At 46.1% G+C, this 23,614-nt stretch overlaps 1 protein-coding gene across 1 annotated transcript in view; it reads right to left on the reverse strand.

Annotated features, from left to right (window-relative positions):
• Positions 1–23,614, reverse strand: part of SLC24A3 (solute carrier family 24 member 3) — a 453,586-nt gene that overhangs the window by 42,891 nt on the left and 387,081 nt on the right. The window contains exons 9-16 of the mRNA XM_090038056.1: positions 22,346–22,371; positions 20,481–20,534; positions 17,837–17,970; positions 10,358–10,518; positions 9,542–9,815; positions 7,620–7,786; positions 2,155–2,269; positions 566–678 (exon numbers count right to left, since the gene is read on the reverse strand). Coding sequence (XP_089894182.1) covers positions 566–678; positions 2,155–2,269; positions 7,620–7,786; positions 9,542–9,815; positions 10,358–10,518; positions 17,837–17,970; positions 20,481–20,534; positions 22,346–22,371 — 1,044 coding nt within the window. The remainder of the gene's footprint in view (positions 1–565; positions 679–2,154; positions 2,270–7,619; positions 7,787–9,541; positions 9,816–10,357; positions 10,519–17,836; positions 17,971–20,480; positions 20,535–22,345; positions 22,372–23,614) is intronic.

Consider the following 23,614-nt stretch of genomic DNA (forward strand, 5'->3'; position numbering starts at 1 on the left):
GAATAGGCACCCCCTCTGGCCCACAGGGCCAAAAGGTTGAGCTTTTAGCTATATTCTGATCCATAATACATATTCAGCTTTTTCCGGATGGACTAATTTAATAGCCTCTTTCATTTGCTATTTTGTTGACATGACCAAATATTCTAATAGTTTTGTGGGGCACGATTTTCTTTTCCAGAAGCGAAGCTGATTAGTCCCTATCCTATCATCTTCATTGGTGTGTTCTGAAATTCTATTTTTTATCTCTGTAGTGTGTTACTAAATAATTGGATGCATTACTAAATAACTTAGCTTTTTGTTTATCATGTATATATGCAGGCACAACAAAATACAGTATAAAACGATCTGATATCTTATTTCATTTGGGCCTTTCAACACAAAATAAAAGTTGTTGCACTATATACAGCGGATTAACCACAATTGCTCTTGGTCATAACCAGGTAATACTATTTGTTCACTCATATTCAACTGAAATAACTTCTATTTGGCAGGGAACATGAAAGAAGCCAAAAAGAATAGTGTGTGTAACCAAAAAGAAAAAAAAGGAATCAAACTTAGGACTTACATATGAACCATAATTCAGCGCCAGGGTTTGCAGAGCCCATGGGAGGCCCAGGCCAATTAAAATGTCAAAAACATTGCTTCCAATGGAGTTCGACACTGCCATATCACCCATCCCTGCACAAACAGAACGCAATCAGAGCCATTTCAGCAAAGAATATTCACATGTTAACTATCTCAGACTGCACATATTTAAGTTTGATTACATCTAGTCTTTCTTTAGTAAAGAATGCTTTCTTATTCCAATAAACTCGCCTACAGGAGTAACATATGTTTTCTATAGAAATTGTTTCTTTGTCGTTTCTTAAGAAGTGTTGCTTGTGCCCTGTTTTTCTTAAATCTCCAGCTCCTGGAGTCATGAGAACCTCAGTTTTAATTAAATAAAACAAAACCCAGCCCTCCTGGTTGTCTAGAAAATCTGGACAGGGATGTGAGTATGCTGAAGGGGTTCAGAAGCCTGAGAACAAATAGGCAGATGCCCCCATTTTTTACTGTTTAAAAATACCTCATGGTTTTCAAGCCAATCTCATAAAGTTTTTGAATGCCCCAGGTTTTCAGCAATGATCTCTGAAGTCTCATGTGACAGCAAGTTAGCTTATGCAATCTTTTGTTCCCTCTGTGAAGACTGTATGCCAACTCAGAATTGACTCTGCTGCTCCTTTGGACCTGGGGATGTGGTTCAGCATCCATACTTAAACTTGCCTACTTGACATCAGCCTCCTCCTCCCATATTAGCAGGAGCTACCACAAGACTTTGGGGACCAGGTCCTCAGTGGGTGTAAATGCCCATAGCAGTACTTACACCAGCTGAGGATCTGCCCCTAGAGATATAAGAACCTGACCAGAACAGAAGAATAGAGTACCTTTTCTACCTTTTGTGCCATATTTCTCCATCTATTCCCTGTCATTCTCAAAGCATGGTTATGCAAACCAACTACACTGCCCAGTGCATCGTAGGCATTCAAAGATGGCAATACTTTCGAAGAAAAGACCTCATTACAGACCTGCTGGATTCTCATTTCAAATTCTTACAAATATGAGTGCCACTGCAGAACCTGAGTGGCACACTACAAAAACCCCCATTTCCAGGTGGACAACTAAAGGGGAGGTAGGAAGTCCTGGTATCTTCTCCTTCAATCCTATCCCACTTTCCCAATTTCGGCTCTCTAGAGATAGCATCATATGGGCACTTCTGGGAAACGTAAGCAGCAGGAGGATTTCTGATGCTCTTTCACATCACCTTTTTTATTAGAAAAGCTTTTCTGAAGGTCCATTAGGAGCTATTAAATAAAACAGTCAGAGATGTCTCCTCACAAATCCCTAAATCAAGAACGATTAATGCCAGGGAGGGTATGACAGTGGATAGATCACTCTAGACATACCCTGTTCATGTACTCTTTCTCTAAAGCACCTACCACTTGCCCACTATTGCAGTCAGGTTACTGGGTCAGACAGACACTGGTCTGACCCAGTATGGCACTTCTTATGGTATGTCCATGTATCTTTGTACCTCCCTAAAAGACACTGAATACATAAAAGATGACTTGGCAATGCGTTGACACCCATGTTCGCTAACATACAAGGTGAACTTACCTTGTCTGGCTACTATAAGGCTTGCCATACAGTCTGGCACGCTGGTTCCAGCTGCCAGGAACGTGATGCCCATGATCACATCTGGAATCCCCAGTGTGTAGCCAATTATTGTCACCTAGGGAAATAAACAGAACTGTCAAAGTACTTATATTCACTAAAAAAAAATTGCCCCTATATTTTATAGTTTCTAGGGTTGGAAGGGACCCGAGTAGATCATCTAGTCCGACCCCCTGCCATGGCAGGAAAGAGTACTGGGGTCAAATGACCCCAGCAAGGTGTTCATCCAGCCTCCTCTTAAACACCCCCAGGGTAGGAGCCTGCACCACTTCTCTTGGAAGTTGGTTCCAGATCCTAGCCGCCCTGATCATGAAGTAGCACCTCCTGATATGATGATTCTGCCATGTTAATTCTATAATCAATTTCCCAGTAGATGCATACCAGGAAGAAACCAGTATACCTGGGATAGTTTCTGAGCATACCTACTACAGCCCAGCAATGACCTTGCTGATTGCACGTCCCCGGTATGGAACACTGCCTCGAGGGAGTTGTAGGCAGGACACCCTCATCTTGTCTACAGGCTGCCATCCTCATGGAAATGGATTAGTCCAGACACGACACGAGCCTAGACACCAGCCCCTACCTTGATAACAGGACCCTGATAGCTCCCCAACCACAGCATAACCCTTACTTGCCCCAGGTAACTAAAATTTTGCCAGGCCATCTCTGACCCATGTTACAGGCACTGGGGACCCACACCAAGGTCCGTTTCTCTACCTCACAGCCAGCACAGAAAATGTCCTCCTGCAGTCAGCATGTCTGGTGTTAGAATGGGGAAATGGATGGAAGGAAAGCAGAGAGGGCCCACCGTTCCTCCCTCTGCTGCTTCCCTGTTGCCACTACACAGTCCTCATGGATTCCAGCTTATGAGGCAGGGCTGGATGGTGAAGCATCACCACCTCCTTAAAGGCTCTAGACTATTAATACTCCAGCAGTTATAAGAAACCTGCACAGTGGCCATTAATCCACATGACAGTGGTATTTCCCAGATTGCTGACCAAGCCATTGCTCAGGAGAGCATCTACAACTCCATCCCCAGACGCCTGAGTGCCTTTAAAATGCCTATTTTTACTCCAGGCAGTGCCTTCGATCCCACCTCCCCCAGAGTCTCCCAAGAAACGTTTATCTAATCAGGGACTGCCCAGGGAGCTGCTCTCGTTCAAGAGAGATCTCTCAGGCAAGGCCAATCAGGCAAGAGTATGGTCAAGGCTCTGATTACCCACAATGCACAGGGGGGCAGCGGGGGCTGGGCAGCAAAGATTGCTGCTTTCCCGGAGCTGTTCCCACAGTCACCGGAGGTTTCTGTTTGTTTCGGAAGCCAGAGGAGAAGGAGGGGAGGAGGAAGCAGATGAAAAGCAGTTTAGTATGTGGTTTCAAATACAGGAGCATCTTCCAACTCAGTGGAGGCCCCAGTGGGAATTGAGCAGCATGAAGTGCTTGGGCTGAAAGCACTGGCCACTCAGTTCCTAGCAAGCTTTCCCAGGTCTCTAAGACCTCGGCTATCTTTAGGATACACACCCCTCCCCCCCCCCCGTTTCCCATATACAAACAGTTAAACAGGAAACAAATACAAAGATGTTATCTCCACCTCCTTCTGGCACCCCCCCCAGCCAGAAAGCGGCTCAGCAGGCTGTGGGAGCCAAGCAGCATTGAGTTATACTGGACAGGGGTCAAGAGGATAATCGGCAGCAGTCTTGAGGGGAGCATGGGGCAAGTACAGGTGGAGGCAGCTTCTCTAGCACCTTCAGCTCTGCCGCTGCCCCTCAACCTGGCCTGCAACAACCCCAGTCCTGGGTCCCCCTCAGCTCAGCCAATGCCCTTCACTCTTGCCCTGCCACCCCCTTGCTATTGTAACCCTGCTGTCCCTCCAAAACAGGGACTTTGGTTCAGTCAGGCCAACCCCCATTCAGATTCCCACTAGAGACTGAAATTTGCCTTAGGGCAGTGTCTATAACAAGGTTTGGTGCTCTAATTAAAGTGGTGCCCGCAGCATTCATGTATTCAACATCCCACATTTCAAAATGGTGGCGGTTGCATTTTAACTAAAGGTTGTTCGACAAGCTTTAGTTAAAGCACCCTCACCACCGTTTTGAAGCATGGAGGCACTGATGCATGAAACACGGAGGCTGCTGGAGTGCACTAATTAGCATGCTCCAGCAGGCATGATTAATCGAGTCTACGCCAACTCGCTGGAATTTCAGAACGTCAGAACAGTGTTCCCGCATGGTTAAAGGCGCCCTTCATTTCTTTGTTCCTCTCTCTTTCCAGCCACCTTTTCTTGGTCTTGTCTTGCTAGCTAGGAAAGGAACTCTCCCCATCTATATGTTGGTACAGCACCTGGCACAATCAGGCCTTGGCTGAGGGCTCCAGGAATTATTACAGTATAAACCATAGCTAAATAACTAAGCAAAAGCTAAATATAAGCTCACTGCATTCCTGGGGTTATCATCAAGTCACTGCATGCAACTGTGCAACTTCAGCCTTCGGTATGCATGTCATAAATTATTAGAATTTTGTGAACTGCTATGCTTTATGGAATAGAAGATGATCTTGCTTAAATGTATGGCAATGAAATTAAGCTACAAGCTATACTTAAGTGCAAGGAGTGAAGTGAAAAGTTTGGTTCTGGATTATGTCTTATTTTCCACACACTCCATATTCCCTTGGAAATCTGAGCCATGTGTTAAAAGCAATACAGTGAGCCTCTGGTTTATGGTATCCCAGCTATAAAAAGTTTGGATAGATGCTTCTTAAAAACACCTCATCTTTGCAAATGAAAACCAAAGGGAATAGTCACTTTCCCTCACCTGTTTAGAGAATTAGGGGTTTAGCCAGATTTGTGTTTGTTTTGAAGGGAGAAAAACAAAACAAAACAAAACCCCAACATCAGTCACTCATTCCACATGGAATTAACTGTGCGTGGAAATGAAGATATTTTTTCCCTTCCAATATCCAGATTCTTTAGGTCTCGGTTAGATGTATGTTTGTGATTCTAAAATCCTAGGGTGAAATAGAGTAAGAGGTCATAGGCTAGCTAATAAATGCATAGGCTCAAGGCCAAGTTTCCCCTCAAAACGCTTCTCTCTATCCAATACTACATGATGGCCTAACTTCACACAACAGAAGGAAACATGATCTATGCTATATTATTAGTATTATCTTAAGTGGGACTGCAGGGATATTATCACCTATCCAGCCGTCTGATGCGATCTGCAGCAAGCTTAGCTGCTTAATGAACCAACAAGCACACAAGACTCTTCTTGCCAATAAATAGGCCAATTATATTTGGATTTGTTCTAGTTCATTTGTATCTTCAACCACTTGGATAACAAGCTATAGATAGATTAAATTCCTGCTGAGAACAGCAGGAGCAGAGCAAACCCAGCCAGCCAGAAGGCTAAGGTTCATGGCTCAGCTTGTGCAGTATCTGAGTGATAGCACTGAAGAACCCTGCCTCTTAAAGTTGCTTCCCCTACAGAGGGAAAAGACACAAGCTGGGGGGGTGAGGACACTAAGAAACATGGTTTCATAGTTTCATAGTTTCTAGGGTCGGAAGGGACCTGAGCAGATCATCTAGTCTGACCCCCTGCCATGGCAGGAAAGAGTACTGGGGTCAAACGACCCCAGCAAGGTGTTCATCTAACCTCCTCTTAAAGACCCCCAGGGTAGGAGCCAGCACCACTTCTCTTGGAAGCTGGTTCCAGACCCTAGCCATCCTGACTGTGAAGTAGCGCCTCCTGATATCTAACCTAAACCTACCCTCTGCCAGCTTGTGACTGTTATTCCTGGTCACTCCTGGCGGTGCTTGGGGGAATAGTGACTCCCCCAATGCCTGCTGATCCCCCCTGACTAGTTTATAACAGGCCACAAGATCCCCCCTCAGCCTTCTCTTTTGGAGGCTGAAGAGGTTCAGGTCCCGTAGCCTCTCCTCATAGGGCCTGCCCTGTTGTCCCCTGATCATACAAGTGGTCCTCCTCTGGACCCTCTCCATGTTGTCGACATCCCTCTTGAAGTGTGGCACCCAGAACTGGACGCAGTACTCCAGCTGCGGCCTGACCAGTGCCGCATAGAGGGGGAGGATCACCTCTTTGGACCTGCTCGAGATGCATCTGTGGATGCATGACAAGGTGCGGTTGGCCTTCCTAACTGCCTCTCCACACTGCCGGCCCATGTTCATCTTGGAGTCAATGATGATCCCCAGATCCCTTTCCGCCTCCGTGCTGACAAGAGGGGAGTTCCCTAACCTGTAGGTATGGTGCCGGTTGTTCCTCCCCAGGTGCATCACCTTGCACTTGTCTGTGTTGAAACCCATCCTATTCTCGTCCGCCCACCCCTGTAACCTGTCTAGGTCTGATTGTAGCCTGTTGCATCCTTCCAATGTGCCCACGTCCCCCCACATCTTAGTGTCATCAGCAAATTTGAACAGGGTGCTTTTTACCCCCTCATCCAAATCACTGATGAAGATGTTGAACAGCGTGGGCCGAAGGACTGAGCCCTGCGGAACCCCACTGCCCACGTCCTTCCAGGTTGAGAAGGACCCATCCACTACCACCCTCTGGGTGCGGCCCTCCAGCCAGTTGGCGACCCATTTGACTGTGTGGGTGTCTACACCACAGCCCCCCAGTTTCTTAATGAGAACGGGGTGAGAGACAGTGTCAAAAGCCTTCTGGAAGTCCAGAAAGATTATATCCACTGCTACCCCTGCATCTAATGATCTGGTGATCTGATCGTAAAAGGCCACCAGGTTGGTCTGACAGGACCTGCCACTGATAGCCCAAAATCTGTAAGTTTGAGGCCATAGCAGAAGCACTTACAGTATGGCCCTGACAGATTCTAATGAATCCGTGAATTTTGCTAAATTCCTTGCCATAAGGACATGAAGGGAAAAAGAGAGAAAGCAGATAAAGGTCCAGTTCTCACTGGCTCCAATGAAGTCAGTGGAATTTGGCTTCAGTAGTGTTAAGTTTTCATTCGGTCACTGTCAGGGCCAAAGTTCCACCCAACCCATTGGACCAGTATGGTTAAAGCTCACAAGTTTTTATAGACAACAGCACAAGGGAGTGATATGGAAGCATCACATCCAGCTGCTTGAATAACCATGTACCATTTTACACCTGGGTGTGAACTGGAGATGGTCCCTGGCATGAGTCTAACACAGGCCTTGAGCTCATGCCTCTGGAGCCAAAGGAAGACACTTTACTGCTCTGTCACTGCACTCCCAGGCTGTCAGTGTAAAGAAGTTTTAATGCAAATAAAATATAAAGGTTTACCTTCAATGTAAATGTAAAGATTCTATTAGGAAACTTAGGAAGCAAGACTTGATCCCAAGCTCCCTGACACCAATAGGAAGTGGCATTTGAAGCCAACAGACTTCTGCTCAAGCAAGACCCATCTTGCTTGATACATACCATCCACACCATCACATAGGAAAAGGCTGCAATCCAGAGGGTGGAGGAAGCAAAGGTAATCATGAACCATTTCTCCAGGTGGGGCTTGTTGCAGTTGGGCACGGTGAAATACAGCAGAAAACACAGTGGCCAGGTGAACAGCCACTTCAGGATTTCAACTTTGCCAGCTGGAAAAAGAAAAGAAAAGGGAAAATGGTAACTTCCCACCTGAGCTGGTGTCTCACTGAGCTGGGCAATAAGCAAAGGGGAAATGTATGCTGAAGCAGACAGCAAGCGCCCAAGGCAAAGGTGATAAGTAATGGTCACAGGACACCAGGTACCTAGCTGCTATTAAGTTTCACAGCAGAGAAGACGCTTAGGGAGGAGTCTGAGGTGGTGACATGGTTCACAGGGCCTCTTGATAGTATCCTGAGAACATCACTTCTCTTCCTAAGCTGTAACAGCTGCAATCAGGCCTTGACAGTCTTCCCTGGGAAAGTGCTGGGTAAGTGGCAGAAGCAGGTCCTTTAAGGGGCTGTCTATTCCAGTTAATCCATAACACTCCAAGTTTCTCCCACTAGAGGGTTTTCACCCACCACAGTTTGCCTGGATTCCCTGAAGCAGCAGGCCTAGCATGTGGTGAATGAAGGGGGTAAAGAAGGTAACTTTTCTGCATATGCACTGTCCCATTTGTTGTAACAGTCTATTGTGCCCAGTCCTGTGAAGCAATATGCCTCACAAACTATGTGATTTGTTTTTCAGGACAGAGATTTTAAACAGACTGGGAAAAAGGGACTGAGAGACTGTCCAAAAATAAATAGGACTTGCATTTCCTGTAAGATCCCTTTACACAGCTAGAAACAGGTAAAGGTGCTATCACATAAAAGGGAATCAGGTCCTAACACAACAAAAACTGGGCCAAAGTCTCATGTATGCCGTGTTCCCTTTACACATCTTCAGTAGCATGAAGGGGACTTAACACGCAAGTGAATCATATTCACACCAACTTTACAGCTGCCAGAGTGCATAAAGAGGATAGGGGGAGGGTCCACCATGGGCCCAATGTGTACTTGCTTACTCTGCTGTAAAGTAACTGTAAAATGCCAGCAGTTGGATTGTTTCTAAGGGTTCCCAGTGGAACAGGTGGCTGCATCCACACTAGGAAGAAAAGATGTGTTCCTTTCTCAGGTCAGCTTACCTGTGAAAATTAGCAGGAAGCAAAAAATATATTTTTTCTATGATTTTCATAAAAGTTAGCAACTGAGGTAAAGGCTATGGATGAATGTAGGTTTTAGCTCAATCTGATGACTCATGTTTGCACTATCACTGTCTTGTCTTTCCTAGGATTTTACTATGCATTAGATAACTTGAAATAAGAACACACCTTGTTTTCCTAACCAAGTTGAGGTCTGGGTGCAGGCAGCAGTTAAGAAGCCTAACAGGGTACTGTCTCATGATACGGGAACAGGTCACCCAGTGAGGTGGTGGAATCTCCATCCTTGGAGGTTTTTAAGACCTGTCTGGACAAACCTTTGGCTGGGATGATTTACTCGGGGATGGTCCTGCTTTGAGCAGAGGGTTAAACTAAATGACCTCCCTGAGGTCCCTTCCAACCCTAATTTTCTACGATTCTGTGATTCTCTCTTTATATCCACCTGACAAAAGGGGCACTATTTATTTAACCAGCTTGACACATCTATGACTATGAATTCCATAGATTTCATAGACATTAGGGCTGGAAGGGACCTCGGAAGATCATCGAGCCCAGCCCCCTGCCCAAAGGGCAGGAAGTCAGCAGGGGTCATAGGGTCATAATGTAGTATGTTCAGAATGATGTGGTTTTTAGAGCAGCAGCTCTAGTTTACATGCAGCTGTGGTGCTATCTGGCATTTCAGGATTAGCTTGTGTTATTCAGAACACAGAAAGTTCAGGGAGCTTCTTACACGGTGGGTCAAAAGGAGTGTAAGGTCCATCATTGTCATCATCATCATCATCCTCTTCCTCTTCATCATTCTCATTGTTCTCATTGTCCTCATTCTCATTCTCTGTCTCGTTCCCAGCCTCAGCTACATCCTCATCTCTCCGGGTCCCATTCACTCCCCGCTCAGCAGAGTTGCTGGGGCCTGTGCCATTCTCAATGACATGCTTGATAGGAATTTTGATAGCCACTTCTGATTCCCCATTGGTGTAGGCTCTGCTGTTTATCAGCCTTTGCCTCTGCAAGAAGAGTTACAGATTCTCAGTGAAAAGATTTCTGAAGCTCTGCAAAACTTTGTAAAAACAAGTTTTAAAAAAGAAAGATTTAAATCCTGAGTCAATGTAAATTGGCAGGGGTAGCAAGGTAGTGTCAGTCTGGGAAATGAAAGCCTGAGTATGATGTATTTACATAGAGACCATGAGTCAGATTATGATCTGAGTTACACTGGCATAAATTCGGATTAACTCTCTGGGTAGTCAGTAGACTCACAGTATTGTGAAACCCATGTGAAATCAGTCAGATCAGCATCTAGGAATAGTGTCTCCAAGGGTAATAATGGACACCTCCCCACCCCCCACCCATGGCTATTTATCCCCCCTCCAGGGATAAATATCAAGGGATGGCTTAAGAGTACCCTTGGACAGTGGGGAGGAAGGTGGAAAAACTCTACCAGAGGCAGAGAGAAGCCCTTTGGTTCCTCCCCAGTCTGAACATAGCTGAGGGAGCAGATGACCTTGGGACAGAGGCAGAACCTGTATGAATAGCAAGATGTAACACCTACCTCATTGATCAACATGCGGCTGGCCATGGAGAGGCGGGTTTTGGGAGGAAAGTGGCTGGTTATCATTATCCGGAGTCCAGCCTCAGAGAAGGAGAGCTGGTGTGGATAGGCTGAGAGCAGCTCATCCACCATAATCACTGAGGCTTTACGATGGAAATTCCCTGAGGAGAATTGATAGAGAGAAGGGTGAGATAACCTGTCAGCTGATTGGGCTTCTCCTCTGACAGCAATACTGGGGCAGGGTTCCACATCCTCACACCCTTCAAAAGTAGTGGCCTGAACTGTTAGTTTTGCATTAGACCTAGAGAAGTCAGACCCTCCAAACCACCCTGTAAGAGAGAGACCATCCCTCCTCAACTCCCCAGGTCCCACAGGCCCGTGAACTAGTTGCTGTAAGAGAGATGTCTCTGTTTGGCCAACTTCTCCCTCCACTCTGCTTGGCTCCTGAAAACTTTAACTGTATAGACAATACAGATGACTTTAATGGGCCTCTGGGAAAGCTGCAACTTCAGATATTGCCATCCAGACAATGCCTCTCCTTACAATGAAGCTATAGGATTTCAAAATAGATCTCAGTTGGGTCTCTGATTCAAGTTCCTTATTGTAGAATCAAAACTGTTCTCAGAATTTCCTCATACAGCTACTAACACAATGATTACAGTCTCAAAAGTAGTCATCCCACTGAGACGTACACCATATAGTTCCTGCTCTTCTGTTCAAAATCATACTGAGAGCATCTACGTGTGCACCTGACCACGCAGTTATTACTGTGCCGTTATTTAGTACTAAATGACTGTGCAGTAACCACCATTACTGCGCAGTCCCAGAGGCGCACATGTCGTTTCTGACCCTACTGCACAGTAGCATCAGCGTCTCGGTCTGTGCCTGCTGACTCTACATTACCATAGCAATGAGCTACGTCACTGTAGCTTGTCACTATGGCGATGTAGCATCTTGTGTAGACGTGGCCACTGATCACCAAACTAGGTTCAGGAAGGAAATCAGACCAGCACGAACTTTGGGAGGGTTTGCCTTCTGCTGTAGTGTGGGGCATGGTCTTTTTCCTAGGATGATACTCCTAGGATCACCATAAACTACTGCTTACAAAAGGTTATGCATCTCTGATTTAGTTAGTCTATAAGGTGCTTTCTGCCTGACTTCAGACTAACATGGCTAACTACCTCTCACTGCTTACAGTAAAGGACTCAGACTGAGTGACTAGTGGAAGAAGACATGTACTGAGGCTTGCTCACTCCCCTTTAGGTATGGTCCATGTGGGGGGCCAAATCCTGAACCCACTGAACTCAACTGTTGCAGAAGCCCTTTGGAGCAGGGACTATCTTTTTTGTTTTGTTTGTACAAAGTCTAGTGCCATGGGTACTGACCCATGTCTAGGGGTCCCAGGTGCTGTCACAACACAAATAATGAGCAACTATTTTTGTTATTATTAGATCATTATTACCTCAAGGACCAACAGCCCTAATGCCTCTAATGCAACTCCTGTTTTTACTGAAGTAGAAAAAGGAATTTACAGTCATACAAACCCAAAATGGCTGAACAGTTTTTACTTGCAAGTGTTAACAGATGGACCTTATAATTAGCAAGGAAACTTAGATGTACTTCTTGAGGGAGCTACAAGCTTATATTTGGCCTGGTGGAAACCATTTCAGAGACTTCACTAGTTTTATCAACTCCACCCTGACAGCCCCGGACCCATTACAGAATATATTGGCTAGATGTTCATGGGTATTATTTGCTAGTGTAATTTATAAGGAATCATGGGACAGGGAGGCCCAAGTGAGGGAGATTCCTTGCCCTCCATCAATGCTGACCTCATGAAGGCACACCTTGAGAGGCTGGATACCTTCAAGTCAGCTGGCCCTGACAATCTATACCCCAGGGTACTCACAGAGCTGGCTAGCATGGACCTGGCTAGCTCAGCCCCTGGCACACATCTTCGAGAACTCCTGGTGCTCTGGTGGAGTGCCTGAAGATTGAAAGAAGGCCAATGTAGTGCCTATCTTCAAGAAAGGGAGGAAAGTGGATCCGGCAAACTACAGGCCCATCAGCCTGACCTCTATCCCAGGGAAGGTTTTAGAAAAGATTATCAAAGAGGCCATTCTTAATGGACTCGCTAATGGCAACATCCTGAGGGATAGCCAGCACGGGTTTGCTGCAGGTAGGTCTTGCTTGACCAATTTTATTTCCTTTTATGACCAGGTGACCTATCACCTGGACAAGGGAGAGGAGATTGATGTTGTATGTCTTGACTTTAAAAAAGCCTTCGATCCGGTACCCATGATCACCTCTTGGCAAAACTGGCCAACTGTGGCCTTGGGTCCACCATGATCCACTGGCTGGGGAATTGGCTCCATGGTCGGACGCAGAGGGTGGTGGTTGATGAAGGTCAATCGTCGTGGTGCCCTGTTACCAGTGGGGTCCCTCAAGGCTCTGTCCTTGGACCTATATTGTTCAACATCTTCATTAATGATGTGGACATTGGAGTCAGAAGCAGACTGGCCAAATTTGCTGATGATACCAAACTCTGGGGTAAAGCATCCCCACCTGAGGACATAAGGGCAATCCAGGTTGACCTTGACAGGCTCATGATGTGGGCAGACGAGAACCTGATGGTGTTTAACACCAGAAAAAATGCAAGGTTCTCCACCTTGGGAAGAAAAACCTGCAGCATCCTTATAGGCTCGGCAGTGCTACGCTGGCTAGCACTACGGATGAAAGGGATTTGGGGGTCATGATTGACCACAAGATGAACATGAGCCTTCAATGTGACGCTGCAGCTAGTGAAGCGAGCAAAATGCTGGCGTGCATCCATAGATGCTTCTCGAGCAAATCCCGGGACGTCATTCTCCCCTTGTACTCGGCCTTGGTGAGGCCGCAGCTGGAGTACTGCGTCCAGTTTTGGGCTCCACAATTCAAAAAGGACGTGGAGAAGCTTGAGAGAGTCCAGAGGAGAGCCATGTATATGATCAGAAGTCAGGAAAACAGACTTTACAATGGCAGGCTAAGAACTATGGGACTCTTCAGCCTGGAAAAGCGTAGGCTCAGGGGTGACCTGGTGGCCACCTATAAGTTTATAAGGGGTGTCCACCAGGATCTGGGGGAACATCTGTTCACAAGAGCGCCCCAAGGGATGACAAGGTCGAGCAGTTATAAACTACTGCAAGACTGTTTCAGGCTGGACATAAGGAAGAATTTCTTTACTGTCCAAGCCCCCGAAGTCTGGAACAGCCTGCCATCGGAGGTGGTTCAAGCACCTACTTTGAACACCTTCAAGAGAAAATTGGATGTTTATCTTGCTGGGATGCTATGACCCCAGCTGACTTCCTGCCCTTTGGGCAGGGGGCTAGACTCAATGATCTTCTGAGGTCCCTGCCAGCCCTGATGTCTATGAAATCTATGAAATAAATGGTCTGAAAAATACTCCATGCAGATCAAAATGCAATCCCTCCTTTCCCTTTTTGATTCTCTTGCTTCTAAGTGCCCAGAAAAGTGAAGGCTCAGCTAGTGGGGTCCTGCAACAGAACTGGGCTTCAATGGGTAAAAAACCCCCAGGACTGGAAATGAACACCTGGGTTATTGAGTCCAGCCCTCTGCAATTCCAGGTGACTACGCGATGGACACTACGTCAGCTAAGTCCAAGAAGTCCACAAGAACAGCCACTCCTTTGCCCTGATCTACCATGCACACTGCAGACCACAGAGAACACTCTAACACTTGGTAACCAAAAGGCCTCAAAAATTGCAATGTGCTTCAGAAAGAGATAGCAGGAGAGACTGAGGAAGCTGCCTATACATTGGACCCCAGCAATGGGTTCTGGGTTGGATTCATTAGGTAAAATATGTCCAGATGATCTTGGGAAGTAGGTCATGACCCACACAACAAAAGAAGGCAACCTCCTACACCTCATAGTCCCTACCAATCTGACTCGAGGGAAAATAACTCCCTTACCCAAATCTGGCTGTTTACCATTGTGTGTTCACTCATGCTCCATGTTAGTGCCTAAAACAATACCGGAGATATACATTATGTAATTTTGCAGCTGTTAGTGGCCAATTGCTAGATAAATATTGGAGCAATTCTTCCAATAGTGAAGCAGCCTCACGGTTTTGCTTTACTCAGTTTGTTTGAGTTACCACAAAGTTTCAAAACAAAATGAAACAATTACCTAGCATTGAGAAATATCACACAAAGAGGAATTATCTGTGGAAAAGTGTGTGTAAGCTGAAAGTATGACTGAAACAGCTTTTTTCATGTGAGTAATCCTGTGGGCAGTGGGCAACTTGAATGACTAAGGGTCGATGCACACTAGACCTTTACTGGCACAATTGAACTGGAAATGGATGTGAGTTTTTGGCACTACAGTTATGCTGGGAAAAGCCTCAGTGTAAACACAGTTGTACCAGTAAACAGTACTTCCATGAACCAGAATGAACTGTATTGGCAAAAGCTTTCCTTTCTATTCAGCAATAGAAGGGTAGAATGGTTGGAACAATGTCATGTTAGTGACTCTATGATTCCTCTGTCTATATATTAACCTGTTCACAGTTTCTGAATTAAGTCACTTCGGGTGTTTATACACATGCTTTGAGAGGCAGGGGGAAGTGCACTTTAATTAGTGCAGCACTGAGAGCCACTTTAATTAAAGTGCCCAGAGCATCACATGTATCAGCATCCCTGTGCTGAAAAATGGTGGAGGCACTTTAACTAAATTTCATCCGACAAGTTTTAATTAAAGCACCCCACCAGTGATGACATGTGGGGGGTGCCTGTGTACCCCCTGAGAGAGTGGGTGCACCCCCGACCATCCACACTCGTCACTTAAGCGATGGGTGGGGGGCGGCAAGTGAGAGTGCTGGTGCGCCTCCTGCAATCACCAGCTGATCATTGCAGCCCTTCCCAGAAGCTGGGATAGGCCATGGGGGTCCCCCTGTTTGGCAGGATCGGCCATGGTGGGACCCTCCCCCCCAGTCAGTGGGACTGGTTGCAGGGGGGGCACATTTCCCCACTAAGGTGGCACCAGTCACCTATGGCCATATCCATTTTTCAGTGCAGGGACACTGATGCACATGACACTAGAGTCTGGTGAAGCGCAGTAATTACCACACTCCAGCAGACTCGATTAATCAAGTCTGCTCCAACGTGCTGTAATTACAGTGCATTGGAGCAACCTTGATGCACATGTATAGGCACCCTTCATGTTTTCCCATTCAATCGGTTTGTGGGTGTATTTTTTTTTTCCTGAATTGTTCATTAAGGCTCAGGAAGCAAGGCTGTTTCAGACAAAACATACGCCTTGCTTACATGAGAAAATTGCAATAATTTAACATAAGGTGTAAATTTAAACTGACTGCATTAAATTACTCACTTTTTTGATTTAGCTTAAGTAAACTGGGCACAGGTTTAAATGAGACCAGTATCCACTAAGGATATGCCTATGTGGTTAAGTTATGGGAGCATACGTTAGGTTAGGAATTCAAAATACTTCAATAATCCAATTGCCCATATGCACACTCTTATTCTGGCTTAAGTGTGGCCCTTTGTCCAGTGTTGTTTATGTCATTATGGAAGTGGATTAAAACAGTGGTGCCTAACTCATCTGGTCCTGCAGGACTGGTCTGTGGGCTAGATATGGTATGTGGGGTTGGTTCATGGGCCAGATCTGGCATGCTGAGCTGGTCTGTGGGCCAGATCTGCTTTGTAGGGCTATATCACCTGGCCTTTGAGGCTCCCAAGTGGTCTGGGAATTTGGTTGTTAGGGCCATATCTTGATCATTCCTAGATTAAAATAAACTAAACATAAGGCTCTCTTCATCTGGAATAAGAGTGTCCACAAGTAGGAGTTATACGAGTATAGTCTGGCTTCATAGGAATCTATGACTCTATGAACTTGCAAATATCTTCCATGTTGATGGGTCCTGAACTGAAGCCAGAGTTTCTGTACAAGGTACGCCCTAGTAGGAAGACTTCTTCTTGATTGACTGGATTATTAATGAACATACGGGGTGAGTCTACATGAGATGCTTTACTGTGCAGTAGAACTAATTACTGCGAAGTAAGTGTCCATTTTGACATGTGCAGACACTTACTGCTCAGTAATTGGCTCTAATTGTGAGTAAATGCAAGTAGCAAATTTCCCCAAGATTACTTACTACACAGTAGTGCACGTGTAGACACCTGGCTGGGAACAAACATTCTTCTGACCAGCCAGGCAGCAGGGGCAGGAAATTGCTCCCTGCCCCCAGGAGCTGCCTGCTGCTAGGGCGGGCTCCACCATCAGAGCCTGGGTGGGGACAATGTCCCCTTGCCCCAGCAGCAGGGAGCTCCCAGCCACTGCTCCATGGTTGTGGAACCAGTGCTGGGAGATCCTTCTCTCCCAGTGCGAGCTCAGTGACTGTGGAGCTGGCACTGGGAGGGAAGGATCTCCCAGCCCAGGCCCTGCGACTGCGGGGCTCAGGCTGGGAGATCCCTGTTGCTGGGGCGGGGGAACACTGTCACCACTGTAATGGAGCCTGTCTCAGCAGTAGGCAGCTTTCAGGGTCAGGGGGCAATGTCCCAGCCTCTGCCAGGAAAAAGCTGTCTCCTGGCTCCTGGGCTAGCACCCAAGGGGAGCCTAGAGCTCCACCTGGCTGCTTCAGGGGCCTGTTGCTGGGCCTCAGTGAGTGGGAACAGTCTGCTGCTAGGAGCAGCAAATCTGCTGTTGTGTCTCTGCAAGTGTAGTCATGTGCCCAGGAGAGTTTACTCTCTAGTACTTGAGAGTAAACTGTTCCTGGATGATCTGCACATGTAGACATGCCCACTGAGTTAGATCCTCAGCTGGTGCAAGTTAGTGCAGCTCCATTTAATTAAAGGCCAATTTCCATCACCATAGATCTGACCAAGAGGAGCAGCCTCATTTCAAATTTGATCCAAAGTTGACATAAAAATGGTTAAGGGGTACCCTTGTTTGCAACAGCATCAACAGCAGATGAACTTTCCCCTCTACAAATAGACTCTGGGGTCCGGATATGGAAGTCACCTCAGGCTGACTGTCTCTGGGATTACTAGGCAGCTCAAGCTGTTTTCCTGTTGCCATGCATTTGTACACACTCTCTGTCTCTGCTGATCCCTGAGTGGCTCCATCAGGAATCTGGAACAACATTTTTTGTGTAGGTGTGTGCTCTCTCTCCTGGGAGTGTGTCACTGCACACACTGTGCCAGCAACCACAAGAAATGTAGGGTCAGGGAAGCAATCTTCCTAGGGGAGAACACACAGTTGAAAACAGACCTGCACCCACTGCAGCTATACTGCCATCTGGTGGTCTGGGCTCCAAACAAGCTACTGTTTCTCCCTGTAAAGAACTTCACCTCTTCACCTCAATTCCTAATGACACAGGAGAAGCTCAGGTCTCAGTTTGCTACCTGACGTAAGAGTTATTTGGAATAAAGCAAGCAAGTAGTGTGACTTACTGGAACAGTTACCTTTCTTTAGTAATACCACTGTAGCATCACAATTGCTGTTATCATCCATTTCTGTGTTGTTTGCTAGTCCATTCACCATATTCGTGGCATTTTTTGTCTTCCTTTCAAAACAGTGATGTATGGAGGAATTGAACCTATGTACATAAAACAAACTCCAGCTGTATTTCTGGGCCCTTCATGTAATTTGCTAGACGAACTTTCTTTTTCTTGGTGTAGACCATGTGGGATCAACTGTGCATTTTAGAGAGGAAGCCTCTGATGGAACCACAAAACTCTTAACTAAACAGCATGAAAAACAATCTTCATATCTTCAAAAGGCTGCTAAACATTATATATTTATACAATCCAGGATGATAAAACAATGTCACTCAGTGTCTTTAAATTCTTTCATGAAAAATAATTTTGTCTTTCAGTTTTCAGTAATTTGTTCCAAGGGTGTTAAACTCACCTGGGCTCCTGGCCTGCATCTGGACTTGCCTCTGCTCATCCTGCTCTTCTAGGAGCCCTGAAGGCTGGGTGAAACAGCTCCATGGGCCATATCTTTGACACCTCTGATCTGTTCAGTTCTAAGCATGGGTGGCTTTTTACTAATTACTGCTCTAAGGATGTTTTATCCTGGGGGCTGCTCAAATTAGTCTTTGACCCTCCCCAAATACCACTCCAATCCCCTTCCTCTCCCTAATCTGCCACTCTGCTTTCTGCTCCCTGCCCTGTTGTCCCTGTCTGAACTGCTGCTCTACTCTCTGTTTCTTTCCCTATGCTCCTTGCACGATTTGCTGTTTGCTTTCTCTCCTACCTGCTGCTGTGCTGCCTGTCCCTGCCCTGATCTGCCATGTGCCTCACACAGAGGCTGACTGTGCCATTTGTGGCAACCGTGCCACAGGTTGGCCACTCTCATTTCATCCAATTACTATTACATGTAACATATGCAGGAGGACGGAGAGTAATCCCATCTCCCCCTATTATCGCCATCAGGCTGTAGAGTTGGGCACTGCCTTGTTCTCTCTTTGCCCCAGTGAATCTTGAATTCTTTCCTGAATAGAAGAACACCTGGAAAGGGAGAGACTGAGACAAGCCTATAGCCTTGGGGTGGTATTCAGCTGGGAGATCTGGGTTCTAGTTTCTGCTAGGAATATAGGTTTGAATTTCCTCAGGCCAAGGTAGGCCCAGCACCAAGGTCTCCCACTTCCTGAGTGAGGGCTTTAAGAGACGGATGACATGAGGACACTATTGTTTCTCTTTGGGCTGCATTCCCAAAGAAACTGGTGGCCACCATTATATTTTGTGGGAAGCCCACTCATGTCCATGCCATGTGCTCTGACAATGGTAAGTGTATTGAGCCCTTTAGAGGCCCGCATAGGAACACCTCCTTTCTACATCCTGGTTGGACTTAGATGAGAGACAGGTGCAGAGCTGGTCAGCCCTGTCAAGATGAAGGAGATTCTGCCCTTTACCCTTGGGGGATCTTCAGCTCACTAAGTAAAGGCACCTATGGATTTTAGGTGCCTCCAGGATAATGTGGCAGCTGAGCCATGGTTTCTGGGATTGCAGTTTTGGACTCAGGTGCCTACATTCTGTTTAAGTCCTACTTCAAGTGCCTAACTCTCTTTCTGGATATGACAGGGAGGGGGCTCGGTATGCCTTACTAGCGAAATGGGGAAAACAGACTTGGATTAAGAGAGCACTGCTGATGGAAGATAAATATTTGTCCTGATATGTATTTTAGGGGCTTGGATATATCTTTAAATGTTAAACCTGTTATTTGATAAGTTGAATTAATTAATAAAGTTAAAAAACAGAAAGAAAGAGAAATGTGGAAAACAGCCCTTCTCAATCTTACTGGGATGTTGCAAGGATAAGTCCAGGAAGGTCTTATCTGAGCTGCTCAGATACAGAAGCAAGGAGCGCTCTGCTGTATAAAAGCATAGTTGCAGTACAGAAGAGGTGTCAAATATATGGTCCCTGGGCCAGATGTGGCCTGTTGAGCAGTATGATGTGACCTTTGGGTTGGTGGACTGACCCTGGGTGTGAATGTTGTGCATGGGCTGGATCTGGCACAGGGGATGGTCCTGGGTAAATGATGAATGCAATGTCCCACCAGACTGGCCCTGTGTGCTGCCAGAGCTAGTGTGCAGGGTCTGTCCAGAAGGTGCACATGCCACATGCCAGCCCCTAGTGCTGTATGCAGGATGCATGGCCAGTCCAGCCCCATGCACCATGTGCAGCACCCACTGCCCTTGGGGCTTGTTGTGCACATGGTATGTAGGGCTGGCATGGGGCATGTGATACCTGTGGCACTCAGGCTGGACCCAGTTCTAGACACAGCACAGGGGGTCTGGGGTACAGGCTGCTAGCAGTGCCCTGGACCAACTCCCTTTGTGGCCTGTAGTGCCAGGTCTGGCTTGCGCGCCCCATGCCAGCCCTACAAGCATAGCGAGCGCCAGGGCTGACATGTGCTGTATACAGTGTGTGGGCTAGACCTGGCACCACAGATGCTGAACAGGAGGTCAGTCCCGGTCCGGCTGACAGATCAGTCCAGCATTGACACCCCTGCACCACAGAAACCCTGCTCTGCTTCCCACTACTACTCTGGACAAATTCTGAAACCTTGGGCTGTATAGACTGAGGGCATACACTGACTTACTTCATGATGATGATGTAGACGAAGTACATCAGTACTAGGACTAAGGACTCCCACCTGAGAAAAAAGGCACACAAGGAATGAGTTATAGCAGAGTAGAAGGAACAGCCTGTCATCCCATTCTTCTGTCATGCCATAAACCCACAAGGAACTATCTGACCCACTGTGCATCTTAATGAGTGGAATGAGGGGGTGAAGAAGGTGAAACATAAAGCACTGGTTTCTGGAGGCCCATTTTGTTTTTCCTCAGCTTAATATGTAATAAGAAGGCAGTTGTGCATTGACAACAATTTCAGATTCTCTGGAAGAGAGAATGTGAATGTGTGTGGGGAAACCATTTTACTCTCCCTTTGCATGGGTCTTAAGTGATGACACAAGACATAAAATCAGGCCTGTAGCTGGTTCAAGGGTGTCACTGCTGAGAAAGTGGTGCTGAACAACAGGCAGCACCAAGTCCCTCCAGCTCCTCTCTCTTTCCACGAGGCTGCTTCATGACAGGACTGACCATTAAAACTGCTAGTTAAATATTATTGTGTTTTGATTGCTTCTACAGCAAAACAAAAGACATATAGTAAAATAACACAGTCCCTGGCTTTTGGCACTTCTTACACAGAGCTGAACTGTGCCTTTCTCTTCTTTTTCTCCGACCAGTTACATTTTTTGTAGCTCACTGACAAATCTTTAGCCCTGGTAGACAAACCTGTGACCAGCACCACAGTGCTTAAACAGTAGGACACACTGTTCCTTTCCTTTTAAGCAGCCCTGTGAGTTTATGGTTGCCATGACTTTGTGCTGACTATTCTTTTTCTTTTGTTTTGGACACTTCAGCATTCTGCTTCCCCATTGACACGTTTTAATAAAAGGGTGCAGATGAGTGTAATTTGGCCTCAAATTTAATTGTAGTTAGGAAAGCCCAAGCCTTTGAAAAACCTAACAGCTGTAGATATGTTTTTGTGAAATTTAAAATGTCTCAGTGATAAACATTTAAAAAGAAAGTAACTCCCTGCAATATTTGTAATTCAAACATGACAGGGAACATTGCATTGAAACTGGTAAGTAGCTGACTCTGAACAACTAATTCAATTGCTTAATGTTACTGTCCAGTCTGAACTGGGAAGAAAAATATCAGGTCAACAGTTGACAGTAAATTACATTTTTTAAATTATTTCAGTTTTTCTGATCTATGGCGTCATCTGTAGCATAAATAAAGGCATGTATTTTAAATGTATGAATTTTAACTAGATGGTGTCCCTTTAATATTATATTGGAGATTCTTTGCTAGCCCATTGTTACAAAGAGGCAGTTAATCAGCTAATTCATTTTCCAAAATAAAAAAATACCAAACACCTCTCTCCCCCTTCCAAAAAATCAACTTAATCCAAAGATCATTTGTTTTTTAAAAAGTCAAACATTTGAACAAACTCAGGACATCCTGAAAAATATTTTTAACACTGCAGCTTCACTGCATTTCCCCTTGGTCTTCCCCATCTCTTCCTGGTCCTATTGATATCACCCTGGTAATGGACCTCTGACTTAAGGCTATACCATACTGTCAGTCCACATGTGTGTAGACTCCGCTGCTGTCTTTGGGAGTGTATGTGGGTGTTGAGAGGGCATGGCCTGACGTTGCTGCCATCTCACATTAGGGGACGCTTCAACTGAAGCTCTCCTGGGCATTCTCCACTTGCTCAGAAAATGAGTTATACAAGTCCACCTGCTAATAGGGTCTCCCACAGAGCAGGAAATTGGTGCCTGAATTGCTTTGCAGAACTTTAGTTTTTCCCTTTCTCATTAACCCTGATTTTTCAGCTCTTGCAGGATAATCAAAAAGTGACAGGAAAGAAATTAAGACAGCTGGAGATACTTACCAGGAAACTTTTTCATCATATATAAACTGTGGAAGAAATTAAAAAAGGCATATTATTCATAACCCACAACAACATACATCAGAGCTGAAAGCAGCCCATTACTTGAATGTAAGGCAAGGAGAGGCTGGGTATGCAGTGTTGAGAGCAAGTGACGCTGGCAGGAGGCGTGGGTTCTAAACCCAGTTTACCTGCTGAATTGGTGGGTAATCCTGTGCTCTTTAGCCATCTCAGTGTCTTCCACCAACAAAAGGCAAATAGCTAGTCTTGCCCATGTCCTCTAAGATCTGAGGTGATGTTACTAACAGTGCACCAGGGATGGGGGTGATTTATCAGAGGTACAGCAGGTGTGACCTTGGGGGAAATGGTGTTTGGTGACATCCTCAGCTGGTGCAATGATGTTAATGGATTGATGCCAGTTAAGGACTTGGCCCAGGCCTGATTTTCACCTGTGTTGGGCATTCAGTCTTCCAAATGGACTTCATCCATGTTACAGGTGTTAGAAACCAAACTGTTTAACACCTGTACGCTTCCTGGGATATGGACTGCATCCCGCTCCACGTGCGCCAAGTGCCCTAAGCGCCTGTCCATGTGATACAAGTGGTTACGGATGAATTTTGTTAACTTATGCTTGGCTTCGCTGTCCGAAGCTGCATGTTGAAAGGTGAGTGCCTCCCAGTCACCACTAGATGGCCCTCAAATTCCACAGCTCATGGTGCTTCCAGCCTCCTGCCTGCCTTAAGTGGCTGATGAGGCTGAAACAGGGCTGTGGTGTATTTTGCTAGTAATAGGCTGAGGTGCCAGTCTTTCACAGCACTTTCTCTTTTCCTCTGGCTTTAAATGGTCAATATCTACAACCTGACTGGCTTCCCTGTTGGCCTGCTCCTGTCACCTCCAAGCAGAGGTCTCATCTCAAAATAGCTTTTAGCTAAAGCAACACAGTGACATTGTGATGGGCTGCGATAGATTGTTGTGACAGGAAAGACTCAGTGGGAAAAAAGATGGTTGTGTGTCCCTGAGATCCTTGCCTGGCATTCTCCTGATGAAGTGCCTGTGTTTTTTGTGGCGTGGTGAAATTCATCCTCCTCATTTGACTGAACACATATATTGCGTGACTTCTTTTATGTCAGGTGACAGCTGGGAGACACTTGTTCAGTTCAGTGTCTAACCACAACTCCGCGGTGTTACAATGTGACCCTGTCAAGTTTCCAGCCCTCAGTGAGTAACATCCTCATCATAACCTGTGGCCAGGGGCAATCTTGCAGAAGAGCT

Source organism: Crocodylus siamensis, chromosome 1, assembly GCF_052110815.1.
Source record: "Crocodylus siamensis isolate JL-2025a chromosome 1, ASM5211081v1, whole genome shotgun sequence".
Classification (NCBI taxonomy): Eukaryota; Metazoa; Chordata; order Crocodylia; family Crocodylidae; genus Crocodylus; species Crocodylus siamensis.